We start from the raw sequence: 24,048 nt of genomic DNA on the forward strand, positions 1-24,048 counted from the left end.
GCCGATGTGCACGCGTAGGACTTGTGGCATTTCAGCACATAGCGCACTTTCACTTTCCCTCCCTCCCTCCCTCGTTCCTTCCCCCCGTGGGCTCCAGATCATCTGGGAAGCTCCAGGGGACCCTGCACGGCGTCAGCAGTCTCGAAGTCAGCTCACCGTTCTTTGATTCTGGGCAAATCACTAATCCCCGTCTTTTCTGCCTTGTTATGGTCCAGGCAGCGGTAGTAGCAGGGAAGGGGCGTGTGAACCGATGCTTCCTCGTTCAATTCGACAGCTTGTTTTAAGACGTTGCTAGATCAGAATAGCGTCAGCCACTGCACTGTGGGACTAGTGGCCCGCCACGAATATTGTTGCTTTCAGATAACTGATTTTTCGGGTGGTCATAAAGCGTGGAATTCCCCCAGTAAACAGGGCGATGGTGTGGGTTTGTAAAAGCTGTTCGCGACTTCCCGTTGGCTACGCACTCGCCTTGCCAATTAAAGATGAAGCATTGCGTTTTCCCACTGCCCAGAGGACAGCAGCGGCCGCCTCCTGCCTAACTGTTACGTTTTTGTTTCACTTTGTTTTTCTAGGAGTGACAACAATACACAACCAATCATGCAGTCAGTGGATCAGTTATCTGCTCAACCTTCAGAGGGTCGCATGAAGAACTAAGTTTTTTAACATATGCATACTGCTTGTTATGGTCAGTCATACGCTGCAAAAAGGCGCGACTGTAGTTTCACATTTACCAGAGGGGGGATACTGCTGCTGTACTTTTTTTTTTAACAGCCGAGTAACCCGTTACCCACCGGGATCTTTATAACTGGGAGATGGTGCCGTGCATCCGCTGCTGAAGTCCACGGTGTACTTACTGTCAGAAGTGCCATGCGCCAGGGGGGTTCCTTAGCCTCCTTACTTCTTTTCAGGTATGTGCTGCACGCGCGCACATGCTGTGAAAAACACCCAAAGATTGGACAGTTTAAATAGCAGTTCTATATGGAGATCAGGCCCGGGCAGGCGTCCTGTGATGCATAATGCAGCACACGCAATACAGAGCTAGAAGCAATGACGCACTGTTCCCACCTCCGAAAGGTGAGACGGCCTTGTCGGCATTCAAACTCATGACCGGTAGATTGTGAATGTCAAAGCAGCGAGCATTCATCTCACTTAGCAACCGTTTAAAAAAAATGTTTAATGGGTGAGGTTCTTGCCTCGGGGTATGATCATCTAGAAGAGAGAAGAACCCAGTAGCAGCCATGAAATAAGCACAGTCCTTGGGTACCTAGAAGTGTAGTAATGTATGCCATCCTCTCAGCAGTGCCTGTTTATAAAGAAAACTCCTTTTCACAAGGACATCACCATTTATAAGGTAAGCTTCTTCTTTTGGGAACAAAAACTAGTCTTTATACGCGTGTTTACGTTTTATGCTTTGTTGTCCTTGGCTTTCACTCCCCCCACACATACATTAATATTTACAATGCCAATAGCTCTAAATCAAACCATTGTGAGACCTATTGCATTTTCAATGCTTGTTTCAAGAGGTGGTGGAGTCCCTTTCTACCCTGCAAAAGGTTTTGCTCCTGTCAGAAGGGGTTGGGGAGTAAGTGGTGAATACTCATATACATGTAACTTTATGCATATTTCAGATCACTGGGCATTCCAGCCCTGACTCTACACTTCCCACCAGGTTTCTGCTCCTTTAAGTAGATACGCTAGCACAAAAATCTTAATGCTTTGTAAATCCTTTAATGAGTGCATAACCAAATGCTGCGCAGGGGTGCCAAATTTACACAACTAAACCGATGTAAGCATCAGACCTATCATATTTTGACTCTGATCTTGTTTATCTAGTTGTAAATGTCCAGTCATTGATATAGTGCCAAGTTTATGCTCATAACTATAGCAACCACAAAGAAATTAGGCTCTTTGAGATAAAGGGATCTGCTGAAGAATTATATATAATATGATAGGTAATTTATAATGTACACAGCTACTCCCAAGAGTGTCCTGGTGTAGTCATAGTGAGGCCGGGCGAGTGGAGATTAGCATTGCACAAAGAGCCAACATTTATGTTTCTTCCTGAACAGCAGTGCGTTAACAGGCAAGCGGAGCTCCATCAATAGCTGGTTCCATGCAGCAGTGGCCAGCGAAGCTAATGATTGGTCCCTAGACCTTTGGTGCAAGTACTTTGGGACCACTGCTCGTTGCTGATTGGTGGAGCACAAAAGTCTGGCTTGGTTGCACAAGCTAAATCTGGCTCTGAGGTAATCAGGGCCTGTTTGATACAGATCGCCATGTTCCAGAGTCAGAGCCTTAAATGTAATTGTCTCCCTTACGGCCAGCAGTGAAGTCCCCTGAAATGACCACTAATGTGTTGTCTTCTTGGTATATTCAGCAGAAGGCACGCTGCCGCATTCTGGATCAGCTGTGTAATGTAATGTGATTTTCTGGCATGCCAAAATAAAGGGCGTTGCCGTAGTCCAATCTGGACGTAATCAGAGCCTGTATAACTGTTTTCCTGGCTGAGAAGGAGAGTAGAGACAGAAATTTCTTTAGTGCCCTCAAGGTTCAAAAGCATATACCCACAAGCTTTTTGACCTGCGGACAGAAGGAATATGCTACTTACCAGTATGCATCTGTTCTTGGCATGTAGAGCTGCAGAGTTGTACACTTAGCAATAGATCGCCACCTGGTGTTGGGCTCGGATGATTGCAGGTTGTTGTCTTCTTGGAAGAAGTCTTTGTAGTCACGAGATAGGTGACTCCTCCCTTGGACAATACTGCGCATGGTCATCGACTCCATCCTCAGATTGTTTTTCGCCATGATGGGAAATGATGGAGTTAGTAGAAGTAAAGAGAAAGGATGTCCATGCGTGTGCATCTAAGTAAGATGAGTACTGGAACGGATACATGTCCCGGGGAGGCGGGAGGGCGTGTACAACTCTGCAGCTCTACATGCCAAGAACAGATGCATACTGGTAAGTAGCATATTCCGTTCGAGGCATATGAGCTGCAGATTGTACACTTAGCAACGATTGTGCAGCAGTGTCTCCCCTAGCGGTGGTCGCTTGTATCCGTTGCAGCATACTGAAATAGTGTTTTAAGGACAGCTTGGCCTACTGCAGCTTGCTGCTTGGCTTGCACGTCAACACAATAGTGTTTAGTGAAGGTGTGTATGGTAGACCATGTTGCTGCCTTACATATGTCCTCTAGTGGTATGTTTCCTAAGAAAGCCATAGAGGCTCCTAGTTTGCGAGTGGAGTGCGCTCTAGGAGGAACTGTTAGTGTATGTTTAGCTTTTTGATAGCATATTTGAATACACTTTACAATCCATCTGGCAATTCCTCCTTTAGATATGGGATTGCCTTTGTGTGGGGAAGAGAAAGATGCAAATAGTTGTTTTGTCTTTCTGAAGGATTTAGTCCTGTCTGTGTAGTATAAAAGAGCTCTTCTAACATATAGGGTGTGTAAAGCCCTTTCCGCAACAGAGTCTGGTTTTTGAAAAAGCACTGGTAACTCTACTGATTGGTTAAGGGGAAAAGGAGTAATCACTTTTGGCAGGAATTTTGGATTAGGTCTAAGAACCACTTTGTTAGGGTGTATCTGAAGAAATGGTTCTTCTATTGTGAATGCTTGTATTTCACTAACTCTTCTGAGAGAGGTGATGGCAACAAGGAAGGCAGTCTTCCATGTTAGGAATTGCAATTCACACTTGTGTAAAGGCTCAAAAGGGGGACCCATAAGTCTTGCAAGGACCACGTTTAGGTCCCATACTGGTGCAGGTGGTAACCTAGGTGGGATTATTCGTTTTAATCCTTCCATAAATGCTTTTATCGCAGGTACTCTAAAGAGAGATAGGTGCTGTCTATTTTGTAAATAGGCTGCAATTGCTGCTAGATGCAGTCGTATGGAAGAATAAGCCAAGTTGGACCTTTGTAGGTGTAGAAGGTAACAAATAATATTTTGGATGGAAACATCCAATGGATCAATGTGATTGTTGTTACAGTATATTGCAAATCTTTTCCACTTAGCAGCATAACATGCTCTAGTGGTGGGTCTTCTAGCTTCTTTAATGATATTCATACATTCTGGTGGTAATTTTAAGTAGCCAAACTCTAAGACCTCAGGAGCCAGATCGCCAAATTCAGTTGGCTTGGTTCTGGGTGCCTTATTTCTCCATGGTTCTGTGTTAACAGGGATGGTGTGAGCCGTAATTTGTGATGTGGAACCAGTGAAAGATCTAGTAGTGTGGTGAACCACGGCTGGCGTGCCCATGTGGGGGCCACTAGTATTAGTTTGAGAGACTGTTGTCTGAGCTTGCGTACTACTAGTGAAATGAGTGGGAGAGGCGGAAAAGCGTACGCAAATCTGCCTGACCAATTCATCCATATTGCATTCCCCTCCGACCGCGGGTGTGGAAACCTGGCGGCGAAGGTTGGGCATTTTGCGTTTTCGTGGGTGGAAAACAGATCTATCTGTGGGTGCCCCCACATTTGGAAGAATGGTTGTAGAACCTGTGGGTGCAACTCCCATTCGTGAATCTGTTGTGATTGACGACTCAACAGATCTGCTATCTGATTGTGAATTCCTGGAAGGTGTTCTACAGTCAGGTGTATGTTTTGAGGGATGGCCCATCTCCAAATGTTCTGTGCAAGCTGGGACAGTTGCAGAGAGTTTGTCCCCCCCTGTTTTTGTATGTAATACATAGCGGTCATATTGTCCGTCCGGATTAGAACAGCTTTGTTTCGTACTTGTACTTGAAAAGTTTTGAGTGCTAGGTAAATCGCTAGCAGCTCCCAATGACCAACTCACCCCACCCCCTTCAGATCCCACCCCTCCAACTAACTACCTCAACTCCTGGAACCCAATCACCATTGAAGACACCATCCGCCTCATGAACTCAATCCACTCTGGCTCACCTTCTGACCCCTGTCCCCACTACATCTTCAACAAAGCTGACTCCATCATCGCTCCCCAACTCCGCGATGTCATCAACTGCTCCTTCAACTCCGCCACCTTTCCAGAAATATGGAAACACGCCGAACTCAGCGACCTTCTGAAAAAACCAACAGCAGACCCCTCAGAACTGAAAAACTACCGACCCATTTCCCTCCTCCCTTTCCCGGCCAAAGTCATCGAGAAAGCCGTCAATAGCCAACTCGCAGCCTTCCTTGAATCCAACAACTCCCTGGATCCCTCACAGAACGGCTTTCGAGCCAAACACAGCACCGAAACCGCCCTCATTGCGGCGACCGACGACATCCGAGCACTCCTGGACAACGGTGAAACAGTGGCCCTCATTCTCCTCGACCTCTGTCTGTCACAACACCCTCATACAACGCCTCAACAACATCGGCATACAAGGAAAAGCCTTGGACTGGATCATCTCGTTCCTAGCCGGGAGAACCCAGAGAGTCCGACTCCCCCCTTTCTACTCAGAACCCACCAAAGTCATCTGCGGCGTACCTCAAGGCTCCTCACTCAGTCCCACCCTCTTCAACGTCTACATGAGTCCCCTCGCCTCCATCGCACGTCAACACAACCTCAACATCATCTCCTACGCCGACGACACCCAGCTAATCCTTTCCCTCACCAAAGACCCCAACACCGCCAAAAACAACCTTCACGAAGGTATGAAAGAAGTAGCCGAATGGATGAAACAGAGCCGCTTAAAACTCAACTCAGACAAAACGGAGGTGCTCATCCTAGGATCCTCCCCCTCAGCTTGGGACGACTCCTGGTGGCCTTCCGCTTTGGGATCAGCGCCCACACCCACAGACCATGCACGTAACCTTGGCTTCATTCTAGACTCCTCTCTCTCAATGTCCAGACAAGTCAACGCCGTATCGTCCTCCTGCTTCAACGTCCTTCGCATTCTCAAAAAGATCTTCCGCTGGATCCCCCTCGAAACAAGAAAGACTGTCACCCATGCACTGGTCACGAGTCGACTGGACTATGGCAACACACTCTACGCCGGAATTACAACAAAATTGCAGAAAAAGCTCCAGCGCATCCAAAACGCATCAGCGAGACTCATATTAGACATCCCACGCCAAGAGCACATCACCGGTCACTTAAAAAACCTCCACTGGCTTCCCGTCAACAAAAGAATTACTTTCCGCCTTCTTACCCACGCACACAAGGCCCTTTATAATCTAGGACCCGAATGCCTCAACACCCGACTGTCCTTCTACTATCCCACCCGCCAACTAAGATCATCCAATCAAGCCCTCGCCGCAGTCCCGCGCATCCGAAAAACCACCATGGGTGGCAGATCCTTCTCCTTCCTGGCTGCCAAGACCTGGAACTCACTCCCCACCCACCTCCGCCTTACTCAGAATCACATCTCCTTCAGAAAAGAACTGAAAACATGGCTATTCGTTAAACAGCCATGGAGCCACTCCCTCTAGCGCCTTGAGACCCTCTAGGTGAGTAGTGCGCTTTATAAATGCCTGAACTTGAACTTGAACTAGCAGCTCTAAATGATTGATGTGGAGCAGTTTTTGTTGGCTGTTCCATTGGCCTTGAGAGGTATAGTGCAGGAGATGGGCTCCCCATCCTGTGAGGGATGCATCTGTTGTCAGCACTATTTGTGGAACAGGTTCTAGGAACGGCCGTCCCTTTGCCAAGTTTTTGGTGTTCCACCATTGCAGAGAGCGATATGTACAGCTGTCTACCAACACCAGGTCTGTGAGCAGACCTTGAGCCTGATTCCACTGTTGTGCTAGACATTCTTGTAGTGGGCGCATTTGCAGTCTTGCGTGAGGAACTATGAAGATGCAAGACGCCATCATGCCTATTAGTTTCATGAACACTCTGGCTTGAAGAGAGTGCTGGCATTGAAAAAGGGAGACTGAGCTCTGAATGCTTTGAATCCTGGCTTGACTGGGATAGGCTAGAGCTGCTGATGTGTCTATGGTAGCTCCTAGATATTGGTGAACGTGCGAAGGCTCTAGGTGCGACTTGGTGTAGTTTATTGTAAACCCTAAGTCGTGTAATGTTTGAATCGTTTGTTTTGTGTGTTGTACACACTGGTTGAACGATCTTGCTTTTATGAGCCAGTCGTCGAGGTAAGGGAAGACATGTATCTGTTGTCTTCTGAGATGTGCTGCTACTACTGCTAAGCACTTTGTAAACACTCGTGGTGCTGTTGTGACTCCGAATGGAAGGACTTTGAACTGATAGTGTTGTCCTTGTATGACAAATCTTAGATACTTCCTGAGCGCAGGATGTATAGGAATATGAAAATAGGCGTCCTTTAGGTCTAGTGTTGTCAGAAAGTCTCCCTGTTGTAGTAATGGGAGTACTTGTTGTAAAGTGATCATGTGAAAATGATCTGATTGAATGTAGTGGTTTAGGGGCCTGAGGTCAAGGATCGGTCTTAATGTCCCGTCCTTTTTGGGTATTAGGAAATACAGGGAGTAGACTCCTGTTCCTTGTGCCTGTAAGGGGACCTCTTGAATAGCATCTTTTTGTAGAAGTGCTAGAACTTCCTGTTGAAGCAGGGTTATGTGTTCTGTGGACATTGGACGCTGCATGGGTGGTATGTTTGGGGGGGTTGCTGTGAGTTCTAGGCAGTAGCCATGTTGGATAATTTGTCTTACCCACCTGTCTGTTGTGATGGAATTCCAGACAGGTAGGAACTGTGATAATCTGCCCCCTACAGGGGTGGAATGCTGTAGGGGAGGCAGAGGGAAGTCACTGTTTGGGAGTGGAAGAGGAGCGGTTGTTGTTGTTACCTCTACCTCTTCCCTTATTGTTGTTGCCTCTGTACCCTCCTCTAAAGTAACCCTTATTAGAGGGGGTTTGTGTATGTGTTTTAAAAGATGACGTGTTATCTGCGCCGGTCTGCTTGGAGCCTCCTCTATAAGAGGAGCGACGAAAAGAACTTCTAGTCTGGGTAGATTGTAATGCACCCATAGAGTTAGCAGTGTCTGTGTCCTTTTTCATTTTTTCTAGTGTATTATCTACCTCTGGCCCGAACAACTGGTTCTGATTGAAGGGCTGGTTGAGGATGGTAGTTTGTACCTCTGGTTTGAAACCGGAAATGCGTAACCATGCATGATGTCTGAGGATAACACTGGTGTTAACTGCCCTGGATGCTGTGTCAGCTACATCTAGTGCGCATTTAATTGAGGCATTAGATATTAGTTTACCTTCCTGTAAGAGCTCTGCTGACTGATCTTTGTATTGATCTGGTAGATGTTCCATTAACTTTTCTAGTTGGTCGTAGTGAGCCCTATTGTAGCGTGAGAGTAAGGCTTGTGTGTTTGCTATGCGCCATATGTTTGTTGCTTGTGCAGCAATCCGTTTCCCTGACGCATCAATAATTTTTGATTCTTTGTCAGGCGGGGGTGTGTCACCAGAAGTCTGGGAATTGGCTCTTTTACGTGCATTTGACACTACTAAAGAGTCCAATGGTAGATGTCCCTTAATGTAGATAGGATCTGCTGTTGCTGGTCTATACTTTTTCTCTATTCTGGGATTTAGTACCCTACACCTTACTGGATCTTTAAAAATCTCTGGAGCATGTTTAATGACCCCTTTGATCATAGGTAGTATTTGAGTAGATATTTGTGACTGCTCAAAAGTGTCTAATAAGAAATCCTCCTCAATGGCATCAGAGTGCATTGGAACTCCGTGGTAAAGTGCAGCTCTGTTTAGTAGATGATTGAACCCAATACTATCCTCTGGAGGGGAAGATTTTGTTGGGTAGTACTGAGGATCAGGGATGTCTGGTGCATTATTTGGTTGGAAATTATATGCATCATCGTCTTTGGTATATTCTGGGTTGACATCCTCATCTAAAGGGTATGTATGTGGCTCTGGTACATCATCCCCCCCACCTAAGTCATACTCTTCGTCAGTGTGTTGTGATGATGCAGGAGATTGAGCAGGAGAAGTTATAGGCTCAATATATGGAGTGATAGGAGAGGAAGAAGGTGAAGGAGAGGAAGGGTGCATTGGAGATGTTGCACAATCCTTTTTGGCAGGAACCACAGTTGGAAGTGGTGTGTCTGCTGGTCTCTTTTTGTGTGGAATTGCTTCCACATGTCCAGTTTTTGGATTGATATAGACCTTTTTCTGCTTTGGATCTGGTCTAAATAGTTCTTCCTCTTGTATAATCCTCTTCGGCACGATTTCTTCGGTGCCGATAGTGGTTTAGGCTTGTCTTTATCAGGCCTTGTGGTCTTTGGTACCTTTATAGAAGATTTCGGCGTAGAGACAGGTTTTGTTGGGCCTGGTGCGCCGGAGTCTATCTTCCCGTCTTTGTTTTTGGAGCCGGGTGGTTTCGGAGTCGAAGCTTTCGGGTCCGTTACTGTTTTTGGTTTCGGCACCGATGCCTGTTTAGGTTTGGGTACCGAAGAGTCTTTGGGCGCCGAAGGGTGTGTTAGCTTCGGTGCCGAAGAGTCCTTCGGTGTCGAAGGATGTTTCGGTGCCAATGGAGGAGGTGGAATTGGCACATGTGGTTTTTTCGGTGCCGAGGCACCGGAAGGCGTAGTCTTTTTCCTCGGAGCAGAGCCGGAAGGCGGGGCGTTGGAGGGTAAATTTCTGTCTCGACTGGGCCCCATGGGCGGAGTGCTGACCGTTGCCTTTGGTTTGGGCAGTGTCTGTTGTGCAGGGGCAGAGGTACTCGCAGACTGTCGAGATGGAATCGAATCGTCCGAGTCCTCTGCTCCCGATATGATCTGGCGATCAGGTGAGTCTTCCTCGGCGACGAGTGGAGCCTCGTCTTCGGAGATATCTACGAGTAGGTTCTCGTCCTCGAAGAAGTCTTCTTCGACGATCTCCTCCTCAAAGATGGCCTCCGGTGCTGGCGCTGATCTCATCTCGTGTCGATGGGCCCTCCGATCCCGAATGGTCTTTTTCGATCGGAAGAAGGCACAGGCTGTGCAGGTCGACTCGTCGTGTTCTGGCGAGAGACAGAGGTTGCAAACCTCGTGATGGTCGCTAGGAGGGAATTTTGCTCAACATATCGGGCATCTCTTGAATGGAGTTCTGTCCATGAGGTGTAGGCCGTACGGAGCCGATAGGCCCAACGGCCCGCGTCGACGCACCGGGATGTAGCTGGTGATGTCGAAAAGTGTCTTCGATGTCGAAAGTTGTTTGTCTAAAGTTTCACGCTTCGAAAATGCCAAAAAGAGTCTTTTCTAGCCGGAGCGGAAAACTTTCATCCGAACCCAGTGGCGGAAAAAAACAATCTGAGGATGGAGTCGATGACCATGCGCAGTATTGTCCAAGGGAGGAGTCACCTATGTCGTGACTATAAAGACTTCTTCCAAGAAGACAACAACCTGCAATCATCCGAGCCCAACACGAGGTGGCGATCTATTGCTAAGTGTACAATCTGCAGCTCATATGCCTCGAACAGTAAGTTTATCGTCAAAGGTTATCCCCAAATTTATGACTGATTCCTTTGGAGCTCCAGGCAGGGAGACATCATCTGTCCACATGGTTGAAACAAAGTCAGTTGGAAAAGTCCCAAACAAGAGAATTTCCGTCTTCTCTCCATTGTATTTAAGTTGAGCTTTGGCTAGCCAGTAGAAAACTGCGGTGAGACAGCTCTCAATCTCGGTGTCATTATCTAAGATCCCTTACTCCAGGAGAAAAGCAGTTGAGTGTTAGCTGCATAAGTCATTACACCGTGTACAGAATGTCAGACTGTGAGTGGTCTTGTTGATCCTCAGTTGGCACTTCATGCACTGGACTTCAAGTATATTTACAGTAACATTTTGTGAAACCAAGTGAATACTTTAAATTTGCCAGAGCAATTCACAAAACACATCTTCAAAAACTAAAGTAAGAAAAAACTAAAGTAAGAAAAAGAGCAGTGGTACAGTTAGAAAACTGATCTATCCCGAGCTCTGCTATAATCAGAATTCTGGTAAAATTAAAGTGCTGCTATATTTAGAGACCTACCGGGACCAGAACTCTGGCATAAACTGATCTCATTCATAAACAGAGCCTCTGCATATGCAGAGCATGTGAATACTCAAAGGAGAGATTTGACGCACATAGAGTACTGATATTTTCTGAGTTTAGTATACTTAGAAAGGTAGAATAATGATGCCATGCTGTCATTATTACAGGCTGTCATCAGAGAAGCTTAAATCACTGCTGTGGTTTAAGAAGAACACTGCTATAATTTGTGATCTCACTACATGGCATTACATGGGGCAAGTGAACGTTTTTACTGGACCCGTACACTTTTGAGACATCTCGTCCTTTGGAAAGGTAGATCATTTTACAAAAGTCCACACCCCAGTTTGTCATGAAAGTTTCCACCTTTCCTGCCTCTTCAATGTTCACCAAGATGGTAGGTGCCTGCATCATATTGCTATATATTGCTATATATTGATGGCTGCTAGTGATTCTGGTCGCCAAACTCTGAATGTTCTGCAGCCTTCTGGTGAGTTTTGTGTTGATTCCAGCAAAAAGGGTGTTCCCGTAATCCAACTTGCTTGTGACAAGAGCGTGTGTGATGGTGTTCTGGGTGCTGATTGGGAGGCAGTTCAAAACCTTCCTCAGCATTCCAGGGTGTGGAAGCATGTGGCATAGGTGATGTTAACAGGCAGTCATGTTGAGTTTGCTGTCAATAACGAGCCCAAGGTTCTTGGCATGGGTGATGGTGGTGTGTGTCTGACCTAGTCCTATGGTGAAGTGCTCTTCCCGAAGGTTACAATTTGGTGTTGTTGGTTTTCAACTTCAGACAGTTGGTCTTCATCCAGTGGGCAATTTCCATCATGTAGGCACTGAAATTGATCTGGGTACTGGGTGTCTTGTCAGTTAGGGAGGGAATGCATACGAGCATAGGAGCAGACTTTGATGTAGTAAGAGCAGATGATTCTGGCTAGAGGGATCATATATGAATTGAAGATGTTCGAGTTCACGGAAGATCCTTGTGGAACTCTGCAGATGAAGGTTCTGGTGCTAGGCTAATCCATCATAGTGCATGTCCAGAAGGATGAAGGCCACCATGCCTCCGCTGCTTAGAAGCATGTCAATGCCATCCATGGCAGAAATGAGGGCAGTTTCCATGCTGTGGTTGGTTCTGAAACCAGACTGAGTGGTGTTGAGGAGTCGGTGGTCATTGAGGTATTGGGAGAGGTATCTGTGGATAGGTCACAGAAGAAATCGGTCTGTAGTTGCAGAGTGTTGAAGGGTCCACGGATGGTTTCTTCAACAAAGAGAGGACAGTTGCATGAGTGCATGCATATGGGATTGCTGCACAAGAGGTGATGGCACTCAGAATAGGTGTGCACCTGGCGCTGATGGGTTGAAGTCCTCCAGAGTGGGTGTTGTGGGGGCAGTAGTTTGATGGAGTACCTGAGTGAATGCACTTCATTTGGCAGCAGTTTCTTCTGGGGTGATGATGGGCCATGAAGAAAGCATTGTTTTTTTTGGAGAAGATCGATAGGTGTTTGGCGAGGTCTGTCAGGTCTGGTTGCGGGTTGAAGTGCCAGTAAATGGCAGTGATTATTTATGCTGAAGAACGGAGATTTTGATGCTGAAGAATTGAGAGTGCATTGAAACCTAATGTGTGTTATTGTGTTATCTGTAGTCCAGCATTTCTGGCCATACATCGTGGGCAGAGCCCTAGATTGGGAGTTCACATCCTGCTCAGAGTTATGCAATTCAGTTAGGCCTTTACAATTTCAGGCCACCAACTTTGGAATGCATTATCTTTCGACCTGTGCACCACTGACTACTCGCAGGTCTGAAGAGGTTCCAAAATATACCTCATATATTAACTCAATTTTTAGCATCTGTCTTAGCAGTACTTCAAGTGACTAGGTACCTTTAAGTGAACACATCTTGTGTAAAAATATAAAGTAAATGTACAAGAATGATAAATTACACAAATTTAAAAACAAGATATTCAATATAAACAAATTCTAAGTGGATATGGTCTATTCATGGATTCCTTTCAGAGGTTGAGCCCAGGTAAAAATAAGAAAACTACTAAAACAGAACACTGTCATAGTGACAATTATGGAAATATTAAACACTCGTTGTTCTGTACTTCGCACCAATAAACATGTAGTACTTCATTATCAAGCTTCTGCTGTCAAGATTATACAGCAAATCTGGTGCACACATGCACCATGCATCCACTTCTGTAAACACATTGGATGAGTGTTAACTACTGTATTGGTTGCCTTGGCCTATTGTGAGATTATGATAAGCCTTTTCCTTTTTATTTTTAGACCAGTGAGTTTTGGTTCAGGCGCCGTTAATGACATTGTTATTATACCTTTTTTTAGCATATATAATACAATTTTAGCTAACAAGGAAAATATTTAATCAGGGGCAAGAGCATGCAATAGCATATAAAAGAGCATACAATAGCCGATGTTTCTAACAGGATTGGTGATGTCAAGAACAATCTTTGGTAGTGAGGTAAGCATAATGCAGAAGCCCTTTTCTGACACTAATGAAATGAGCAATATCTATCTTAATTTATCTCACATTTAACATTCCTTGTTCCCTAATTCTTCCAGATTGACATATGCATTGGATTGAGATCTTGTAGTATGAATTACGACCCAGTTGTAATTCTCTCCATGTAAAAGCATGTTTGAAAATCCTGGCATTATGTAGTGCCAAACATCACATTGTGGCGAGAGCGTGTTCTGCTTTCACATTAACAGTAATAGTACATTCACAGTAATAAAAAAATCATTGTGGCATGACTACCCATCTGCAGTTTTCTGAACATCATAGGCACAACTCCCTTGCAATCTCTTCCTCTATTTACCTCCACTTCTTCCTCAAGTATCGCCTTCCTTCTCTCCTCTTCTTTCAGTTGCCTTTGCAGATTGTGGCGCTTCTCAAGCAACATGTCATGCTCCTCTTGTGCCTTAAACAAGTTGTTCTGCGAAAGTACAAAAAGGTTAAATATGATAAATATCAACAGAAAGAAAAAGTTATATGAGACTGCTCGTAAAGAACCTCTGCCTCAATTTATTGATTGACATTCTCACGCTGTAACGCCGATGCCTTGTCCCACATGTACTCAATGCTACTCCTATTTATCTCCATCTCACTCCATTTGGTCTATTCCTCACTTGAGGAGATCACTGCCACCCTACAAGGCATGTCTGTCTCCTCCCAAGGGTTGTCTGTTAGACTCAGGTGGGTCCATGGCTTAGTCAGGGTCAGTGCCTCAATGCCTTATGCGCCTTAAGTCAATAGGGTCTCTGCCTTTTTCCAAGGGTTCAACCTCACCCATGAGGTCTCAGCATAACGTCTAGTGATCCTGTTCTCATGTGAGGTGGTCTATACCAAACGATGAAAGTCTCTGCCTCAAATAATGTTCTGCTTTCAGAGCTCATATTTTTAAAAAGGATTGTAGCTTTTCATTCATCACACGCTTTTAATTAATTTTAATCGACTTTTCTTAAATAATTTCAAATTTGTATAGCACCAAAAGGCAAAAATAGATCTTCCGGTATTCATTTCCCACTCTAGGAGATTTCTAATAGCTACTACTCCTGGTATTCTATGGACAGAGATATTAATTAAGTAGAGGTGCTGATTACTTCAAGTGACCCTAAACCTCAGATGCATAAGTCATTTCAACGTTTCTCACCCCTGTGCAAAATGTCTTAGTTTCATGTAGCAGGCTCTTCTGAATATGCTACTCTCTAATTTTTTATTTTTTTTTAAGAGTTTTTCATATAGCGCGAACTTGAACCGAACCGAATCAGTTATCAGAGCGCTTTACATAGCACCAGTTACGTTACATGAGGACACACTTTCATTTTTTAGGCACGGGGAGATTAAGTGATTTGCCCAGAATCACAGGGGGTTTTTGGCGTCGTTACCGAGACTCGAACCAAGTTCCCCAGGTCCGAGGTCGAGCGCCTTAGCCGTTAGTCCAATCACAGATCACAGATCACAGATCTGCTTTTACATGCTGGATAGAGTTTCAGTTCTAATGGGGAGGCAGGTGTGGCTCACACACCCGCTCCTGAAGTGGTAGCTTCACTTCTGTTGGGCTGCAGTGGTGAATATCCAGTCCGTGACAGGGTGTTCAAAATTCGGCTGGGTTAGAACATTTGTCTTCCAATTTCCAGAGTTTATACTCCTGGAATGAATACAACTATTGAGGAGTCCTTGATACTGTACAAAGCGTGTTTGCTGTTCAGGCAGTACGTACTGAGCAAAAGAAGTTTAATATGGCATCAAACTATACATGCTGTGTGAGAGAGAGCTCTTTTGGCTATGCATACAGCTTGAGAGGGTATACAGGGAAGGAACTTGCTCTAAACCTGTAGGTTGCCTTCCAGCGCTAGGAGACACTCCAAAGATTGTATGGGAGCTTTTTCCAGCAACTCCATCGTAAAGGTTATGACCTTTATAAGGACAACTTCTATACTGGAGTAGAGTTGTTCAGTGAGCCGTACAAAGCTGGAATATTGAAAATCAGTAGGTAAAAACAGCCATTTAAGACAACATTTTCATCTGTAACTTTTTGTTACAATGGCTGATTTACAAAAGTAATGTACCATTACGTCTGCAAGACCCTTCTGGTTATGGGGATGTATAGAGTTTATAGGTCAACAAAGAACCCAAGGTACCCAAAGCCAAAAACTAAGCTGCATCTTACAATGGTTTTTCATGATGTACCGAATATAGACCAATTCATGGTGAAAAACAGAGTGAAAAATGGGTATCAAGGAAAACTATATATTACGGAAATGGACATAAAATATGGACTTAGGTACAGAGGTCATTTGTACATCTCTGCATTTGTGGGCAGCCATTCTAGCATGTGATTCAGAAGGAATTTTACAAAACCTATGCTTTCTTACACACTGGCTTACATTTGGAAGGCACAAAAGAAGCATATTCTGCAGGGGTGCCCCACCATTTGCAGAATATAATGAGATTTCCCTATGTTCATAGACCTTCGGCTAAATGGGGGTAACCTGATTGGTGGGGGACCTTGTAATAAAGGCCAAAGTGCCATCAGGAAGTGTGTCCTGAGTGCCTGGCAGTTGAGTTGGTATTCGAGTCACAATGTCACCTACTGTCCTTCTGCAGTGTTTATTTTTCAGCACCAAGTACCATCCCAGCTCAGACCCCAAGAAGCAAACCCCAGACCCATGCCTATGCATTCCAAGGACGAACCTTCCAAGAAGATTCCAGATCCGCCTCTGCTCGAGCCCCATCTTCAAGCCTTTTCACCAATGGTGCGGACCGAGCCTTTATCTGTTCTTCCAATTTCTCTGCTTCAGATCTTGCCTTTTCCAACTCATTTCTATCTTTTTCAAACTGTGCGTGCGCAGCCTAGGGGCGAGAAAGGGTTATTGGAGTATGTTATCCAAAATCTTAATCAAATTTAGCAATCTAGTGTCAGGGTACGATGTCAGCACACTGGAATAGTTTAGGTTTGTGCCCACACCGTTCATTGAGCCATACCCTGGAAAAATTAACCCACGCGTGCACTGCATTCCACCTGAGCATCGGCTCTCACAGCGCACTGCACTTACTACTAAGCAACTGAGCCCACTGTACACTGCACTCCAATAACCCCAGAGGATCTGATCCAATAATGCACTGGAGTAACCCCAGAGGGTCTGATCCCGCAGTGCACTAACTCCAGAGCATCTGATCCCACAGTACACTGCACTAACCCCTGAGAATATGATCCCACAGCACACTGCACTAACCATTGAGCATATGATCCAACAGTACACTGCACTAACCCCAGAGCATATGATCCCACAGTACACTGCACTAACTATTGAGCATATGATCCCACAGTACACTGCACTAACCCCAGAGCATATGATCCTACAGTACACTGCACTAACCCCAGAGCATCTGATCCCACAGCACGCTGCACTAACCATTGAGCAAATGATCCCACAGTACACTGCACTAACCACTGAGCATATGATCCCACAGTACACTGCACTAACCATTGAGCAAATGATCCCACGGTACACTGCACTAACTATTGAGCATATGATCCCACAGTACACTGCACTAACCATTGAACAAATGATCCCACAGTAGACTGCACTAACCACTGAGCATATGATCCCACAGTACACTGCACTAACCATTGAGCACATGATCCCACGGTACACTGCACTAACTATTGAGCATATGATCCCACAGTACACTGCACTAACCATTGAACAAATGATCCCACAGTACACTGCACTAACCATTGAGCATATGATCCCACAGTACACTGCACTAACCATTGAGCATATGATCCCACAGTACACTGCACTAACTATTGAGCAAATGATCCAACAGTACACTGCACTAACCATTGAGCACATGATCCCACAGTACACTGCACTAACTATTGAGCATATAATCCAACAGTACACTGCACTAACCATTGAGCATATGATCCCACAGTACACTGCACTAACTATTGAGCATATGATCCAACAGTACACTGCACTAACCATTGAGCATATGATCCCACAGTACACTGCACTAACTATTGAGTATATGATCCCACAGTACACTGCACTAACTATTGAGCATATGATCCAACAGTACACTGCACTAACCATTGAGCATATGATCCCACAGTACACTGCACTAACTATTGAGCAAATGATCCAACAGTACACTGCACTAACCATTGAGCATATGATCCCACAGTACACTGCACTAACTATTGAGCATATGATCCAACAGTACACTGCACTAACCATTGAGCATATGATCCCACAGTACACTGCACTAACTATTGAGCATATGATCCAACAGTACACTGCACTAACCATTGAGCATATGATCCCACAGTACACTGCACTAACTATTGAGGATATGATCCACCAGTACACTGCACTAACCATTGAGCATATGATCCCACAGTACACTGCACTAACTATTGAGCATATGGTCCAACAGTACACTGCACTAACCATTGAGTATATGATCCCACAGTACACTGCACTAACTATTGAGCATATGATCCCACAGTACACTGCACTAACCCCAGAGCATCTGATCCCACAGTACACTGCACTAACCACTGAGCATCTGATCCCACAGCACGCTGCACTAACCACTAAGCATCTGACCCCACAGTACACAGCACAAACCCCAGAACATCTGATCCCACAATACACTACACTAACCACTGAGCATATGATCCCACAGTACACCGCACTAACAATCGAGCATCTGATCCCACAATACACTGCACTAACCACTGAGCATCTGATCCCACAGTGCAGTGCTCTAACCCAAGCACATCAGATCCCACAGTACACTGCACTAACCCCTGAGAATATGATCCCACAGCACACTGCACTAACCATTGAGCATATGATCCAACAGTACACTGCACTAACCCCAGAGCATATGATCCCACAGTACACTGCACTAACTATTGAGCATATGATCCCACAGTACACTGCACTAACCCCAGAGCATCTGATCCCACAGTACATTGCACTAACCATTGAGCAAATGATCCCACAGTACACTGCACTAACCACTGAGCATATGATCCCACAGTACACTGCACTAACCATTGAGCAAATGATCCCACGGTACACTGCACTAACTATTGAGCATATGATCCCACAGTACACTGCACTAACCATTGAACAAATGATCCCACAGTAGACTGCACTAACCACTGAGCATATGATCCCACAGTACACTGCACTAACCATTGAGCACATGATCCCACGGTACACTGCACTAACTATTGAGCATATGATCCCACAGTACACTGCACTAACCATTGAACAAATGATCCCACAGTACACTGCACTAACCATTGAGCATATGATCCCACAGTACACTGCACTAACCATTGAGCATATGATCCCACAGTACACTGCACTAACTATTGAGCAAATGATCCAACAGTACACTGCACTAACCATTGAGCACATGATCCCACAGTACACTGCACTAACTATTGAGCATATAATCCAACAGTACACTGCACTAACCATTGAGCATATGATCCCACAGTACACTGCACTAACTATTGAGCATATGATCCAACAGTACACTGCACTAACCATTGAGCATATGATCCCACAGTACACTGCACTAACTATTGAGTATATGATCCCACAGTACACTGCACTAACTATTGAGCATATGATCCAACAGTACACTGCACTAACCATTGAGCATATGATCCCACAGTACACTGCACTAACTATTGAGCAAATGATCCAACAGTACACTGCACTAACCATTGAGCATATGATCCCACAGTACACTGCACTAACTATTGAGCATATGATCCCACAGTACACTGCACTAACTATTGAGCATATGATCCAACAGTACACTGCACTAACCATTGAGCATATGATCCCACAGTACACTGCACTAACTATTGAGCATATGATCCAACAGTACACTGCACTAACCATTGAGCATATGATCCCACAGTACACTGCACTAACTATTGAGGATATGATCCACCAGTACACTGCACTAACCATTGAGCATATGATCCCACAGTACACTGCACTAACTATTGAGCATATGGTCCAACAGTACACTGCACTAACCATTGAGTATATGATCCCACAGTACACTGCACTAACTATTGAGCATATGATCCCACAGTACACTGCACTAACCCCAGAGCATCTGATCCCACAGTACACTGCACTAACCACTGAGCATCTGATCCCACAGCACGCTGCACTAACCACTAAGCATCTGACCCCACAGTACACAGCACTAACCCCAGAACATCTGATCCCACAATACACTACACTAACCACTGAGCATATGATCCCACAGTACACCGCACTAACAATCGAGCATCTGATCCCACAATACACTGCACTAACCACTGAGCATCTGATCCCACAGTGCAGTGCTCTAACCCAAGCACATCAGATCCCACAGTGCACTGCACTAACCATCGAGCATATGACCTCACAGTACACTGCACTAACCACAGAACGTCTGATCCCATAGTGCATTGCAGTAAGCCCACAAGGTCTGATCCTACAGTGCACAGCACTAACCTCAGAGCATTTGATTCCACACGGCACTTACCACTGAGCATCTGACCCCACAGTACATTGCACTAACCCCAGAACATCTGATCCCACAGTGCACTGCTCTACCCCCAAGCATCAGATCTCACAGTGCACTGCACTACCTACTAAGCACCTGAGCCCACTGTACACTACACTACAGTAACCCAGGAGCATCTGAACCCATACTGCATTGAGGTAACCCCAGAGGGTCTGATCCCGCAAAGCATTAACTCCAGAGCATCTGATCCCACATTACACTGCACTAAGCACGGAGCATATAATCCCACAGTACGCTGTACTAACCACTGAGAATCTGATCCCACAGTACACTGCACTAACCCCAGAACATCTAATCCCAAAGTACAGTTCACTAACCATCTGATCCCACAGTACACTGCAATAACCATTAAGCATCTGGTCCCACAGCAAACCGTGTCGCAGGGATCCTGCTCTCACACAGAACTGTGCATAGAGACTTGGAACCTCAGTGAATTAGGGTGTGCCAAAACTCACCTTAGTACCCAAAATCTCCTACCAGACTAGCAATCAGTGTCTCATTGGTTCTTACAAACTCCCAATGTTTAGACAACCCAGAACATGAACTTAGAACACCTCAGGTAACCTGGAACACATGAACACTCTTTCGTTATACCAACATATCAATCCAGAACGAGGAATAAATGAAGACACGCGCAAGTTTGAAATATGCAGTGTTCTCAAGCGCAGTATCTTAGCTAACACAAGCAAACATATTATAAGAAACAAAGTTATCAGCAGAGTTACTAGTCCATAAAATACAAAGGGAGAAAGCATGTTAAAATGCTAAAGGGAAGAAGGCTAAATGACACCTAATTCTTACCCTCCCTTGCTAGTATATTATATTATATATAAAGAAGGTCTCTTTGGGTTTTAGAAGGGCGGCCCCATACCTCTGATCCTAGTGGAAAGGAATCACATCATCTTCCACTAGCTCTCTGCATGCGAATATTCATCAAGTGTGTGTGCATGCTCTGCGCAGTGCAATATTAAACGCGCCTAAAGCCAGAGTTGGCCGCAGCTGCATATGTGTTATGTCTAGAACGTGCGCAGATCAGACCTCACAATAACCACTGTGTTGAAATAACCTTGAAGGGCTCGGCACTCACTGTTCAGACATAGCTTACCAAGCAAAGCTGATACAATAGCAAAACATATTATTCTCGTGTGAAGCAAAATATTCTACTAGGCTCAAAGCTCTAATAACAATATGTGCCGTGTGCAGAAGCAGCAGAAAGGTAAAATGGCGTTTAAACTTCTAACAAGCTCATGCTAACTTAACACAGTGTGAAGGTAAAGCATACCTATAGGACAACTGCACTAACCACTGAGCATCTGATCCCATAGTACACTGCACTGACCATTGAGTATATGATCCCACAGGACACTGCACTAACCGCAGAACCTCTGATTCCACAGTCCAGTGCTCTAGCCCCAGCGCATCTGATCACACAGTACACTGAACTAACCATAGAACGTCTGATCCCACAGAGCATTGCAATAAGCCCACAAGGGCTGATCCTACAGTGCACAGCACTAACCCCAGAGCATTTGATCCCACACTGCACTCACCACTGATCAACTGACCCCACAGTACACTGCAAAACCCCAGAACATCTGAACAGTGCAGCCCTCTAATCCCTAAACATCTGATCCCACAGTACACTGCACTAACCACTGAGAATATGTTCCCACAGTACACTGCACTAACCATTGAGAATTTGATGTCACAATGCACTGCTCTAACCCTGGAGCATATGAGCCCACAGAGCACAGCACTAACAGTACACCACACTAACCCAATGGCATCCCATCACATACTGCACTTGCCATTAGGATCTGAAGCCATAGTACACCACTTAAACCCCACAACATCCCATCACACAGTACACTGCACTAATCCTGGAGCACATGAGCCTGCAGTACATTGCACTAGCACCTAAGCATCTGAAACCATGGCATCTCATGACACAGTACAACACCCGTGGGACCTCAATCCCACTGAATACTGCACAAAGCCCGGGGAATGGCAGCCCACTGTGCACTTTACAGATACCTGGGCATCAGAGCCACAGTACACTGCACTAACTTACCCATACAAATCTAACCCCAAAATGCACTGCACTATCTTCTGACCATATTAGCACACTATATACTTGTGAATCAGAATGCACAGCACACTGTGCTAGCCCTGAGCCTACAGACAACCACACCAATCCTAGGGCAGCCTTTCAGCCCACTGTACAGTGCACTAACCCCTGCGGTCATGAGCTCACATTACACGACACCAACTTCTTGGCATCTGAATTCACAGTACAGTATCCTAACACAATGTGCATCTAATCGTGCAGTTTCTTGTACTACCTCCCATCGCTTCACCAAACCATATCCAGCCTGGAATTATCGCTCACATTGTATGTTGCTCAGAGCCCAGGGCCTGGCATTTCACAGTACAATGCACTAATACCTGGACATCTCATTGCACAGTTCACTACACTACCCACTAGACATCTCCTCTATACAGTACACTGCGCAAATCCATGGACCTGTATTAAGTGCAGAACCTTGAGCACCGCAGAGCAGCCTACAAAAGCCTCATGAAATCTCGTTCCATTGAAAGGTTACAATTGGCATCTCATACAACTGCAGAACACGCAACTTAAAATACATCAAAGTGTACGGAGTGTAACATAAGGACCAAGGCAACAAGCCTGGAATTGAGCATGCATGTTTGTTCATTATGGCCCCATCAAGGAAACAAGCAGGTATGGACAGTGTTGATGCATGTAAGCAGAAAGGACCTACTGTCCCGTTCGCGTGTTTGTGGGTCCACGGTATAGATCTCCATGTCTTGGGCAAACACCTTTGCTGTGTGTGTGTTTAAGGATCTGTTATCTCTGCTAGAGTCCCCCCTCAAACTCCATGGGAGAATATTCCTGACACAATTACAAGAATAGGCTCCTGGGGCAGGAGTGATATTACTGTTTCATTTGGGCTTCCAAGAAAGCTTGGAGGCAAAATAACAGTGCCTCAATATATCCTTTCTGATTGTGAAATATGCAAAGATGAACAAGGGGGAGCTTCAGCTTGAATTTCTAGACCGGTCAACTGCTTTCAAACTGACTAACGGACCTAAATTATGGGTTAAAGGGTTTTGTGTGGGGGTTGAAGGAGGTCTGGCGCTGTCCTGCGCCAGGCTAAGCGACATAAGGCGGGGGTTCTCTGTCTGCAGAAGACGCATCTGGCATGCACTAAGGCACCCTGTCTGGGGAGTTTTGGGTTTGCATACACCTGCCATGCTGGTTTTACTAAAGGCTTTACTAGAGGCTCTCGGGGAGTAGCAATCCTCATACACCGTAGCGTCCCCATCGTCCATAGCTGCACATGGTCAGATCCACAGGGCAGATTTATTGTAATATATGGGACACTATGGAGAGCCCATTGTCCTAGGTAGTGTATATGCTCCTCCCCCCTCTCGTGGTCCTTGATTGAAAAATTGACAGTACTCTGGACCGATCTCCCGTCGGCGATGACAATAGTTGGAGGAGACTGGATTGATGTTATGTCCTCACTATAAGATAGATGGTGTGCCACGCCTCGTACCACGGTGCCTTTGGATTCCAAACTATGGCCCCTGGTTCGCGACCTGGGGTGGGTGGACATATGGAGGACTATACACCCCAATCTACATGAATACACCTATTTCTCCAATGCTCATAATTCCTTTTCACGCCTAGATGATGCCTTCCTCTCTGAGACACACACAGACTGCTTGAAGCTACAATTCTTCCCAGATCATTCCCCTGTATCAAATTTTCTATCCCTCGACCCCAGGCACTCCAGCTTCCGGTGGCATTGGTCGCCATGGTAATTACGAGATGAGAAATATAGGACACATATGCTTACGTCTTTAACGGATTATTTAACACTTAACACCGGCACGGATGAGCCGCCGGTCACTCTATGGGAGGCTATGACACTTACCCTTCGGGGCGTAGACATTGCCTTCTGTACTGCCCGAGCGG

At 45.5% G+C, this 24,048-nt stretch overlaps 1 protein-coding gene across 4 annotated transcripts in view; it reads right to left on the minus strand.

Moving 5' to 3' along the window:
* IFI35 (interferon induced protein 35) overlaps positions 1–24,048 on the minus strand; it is a 274,901-nt gene that overhangs the window by 202,619 nt on the left and 48,234 nt on the right. For all 4 annotated transcript variants that reach the window (XM_078645325.1, XM_078645324.1, XM_078645323.1 and 1 more), the window contains 2 exons: positions 16,119–16,277; positions 13,741–13,857 (listed from right to left, as the gene is read on the minus strand). In XM_078645325.1, coding sequence (XP_078501451.1) covers positions 13,741–13,857; positions 16,119–16,277 — 276 coding nt within the window. The remainder of the gene's footprint in view (positions 1–13,740; positions 13,858–16,118; positions 16,278–24,048) is intronic.

This window comes from Lissotriton helveticus, chromosome 5_1, assembly GCF_964261635.1.
Source record: "Lissotriton helveticus chromosome 5_1, aLisHel1.1, whole genome shotgun sequence".
Lineage (NCBI taxonomy): Eukaryota > Metazoa > Chordata > Amphibia > Caudata > Salamandridae > Lissotriton > Lissotriton helveticus.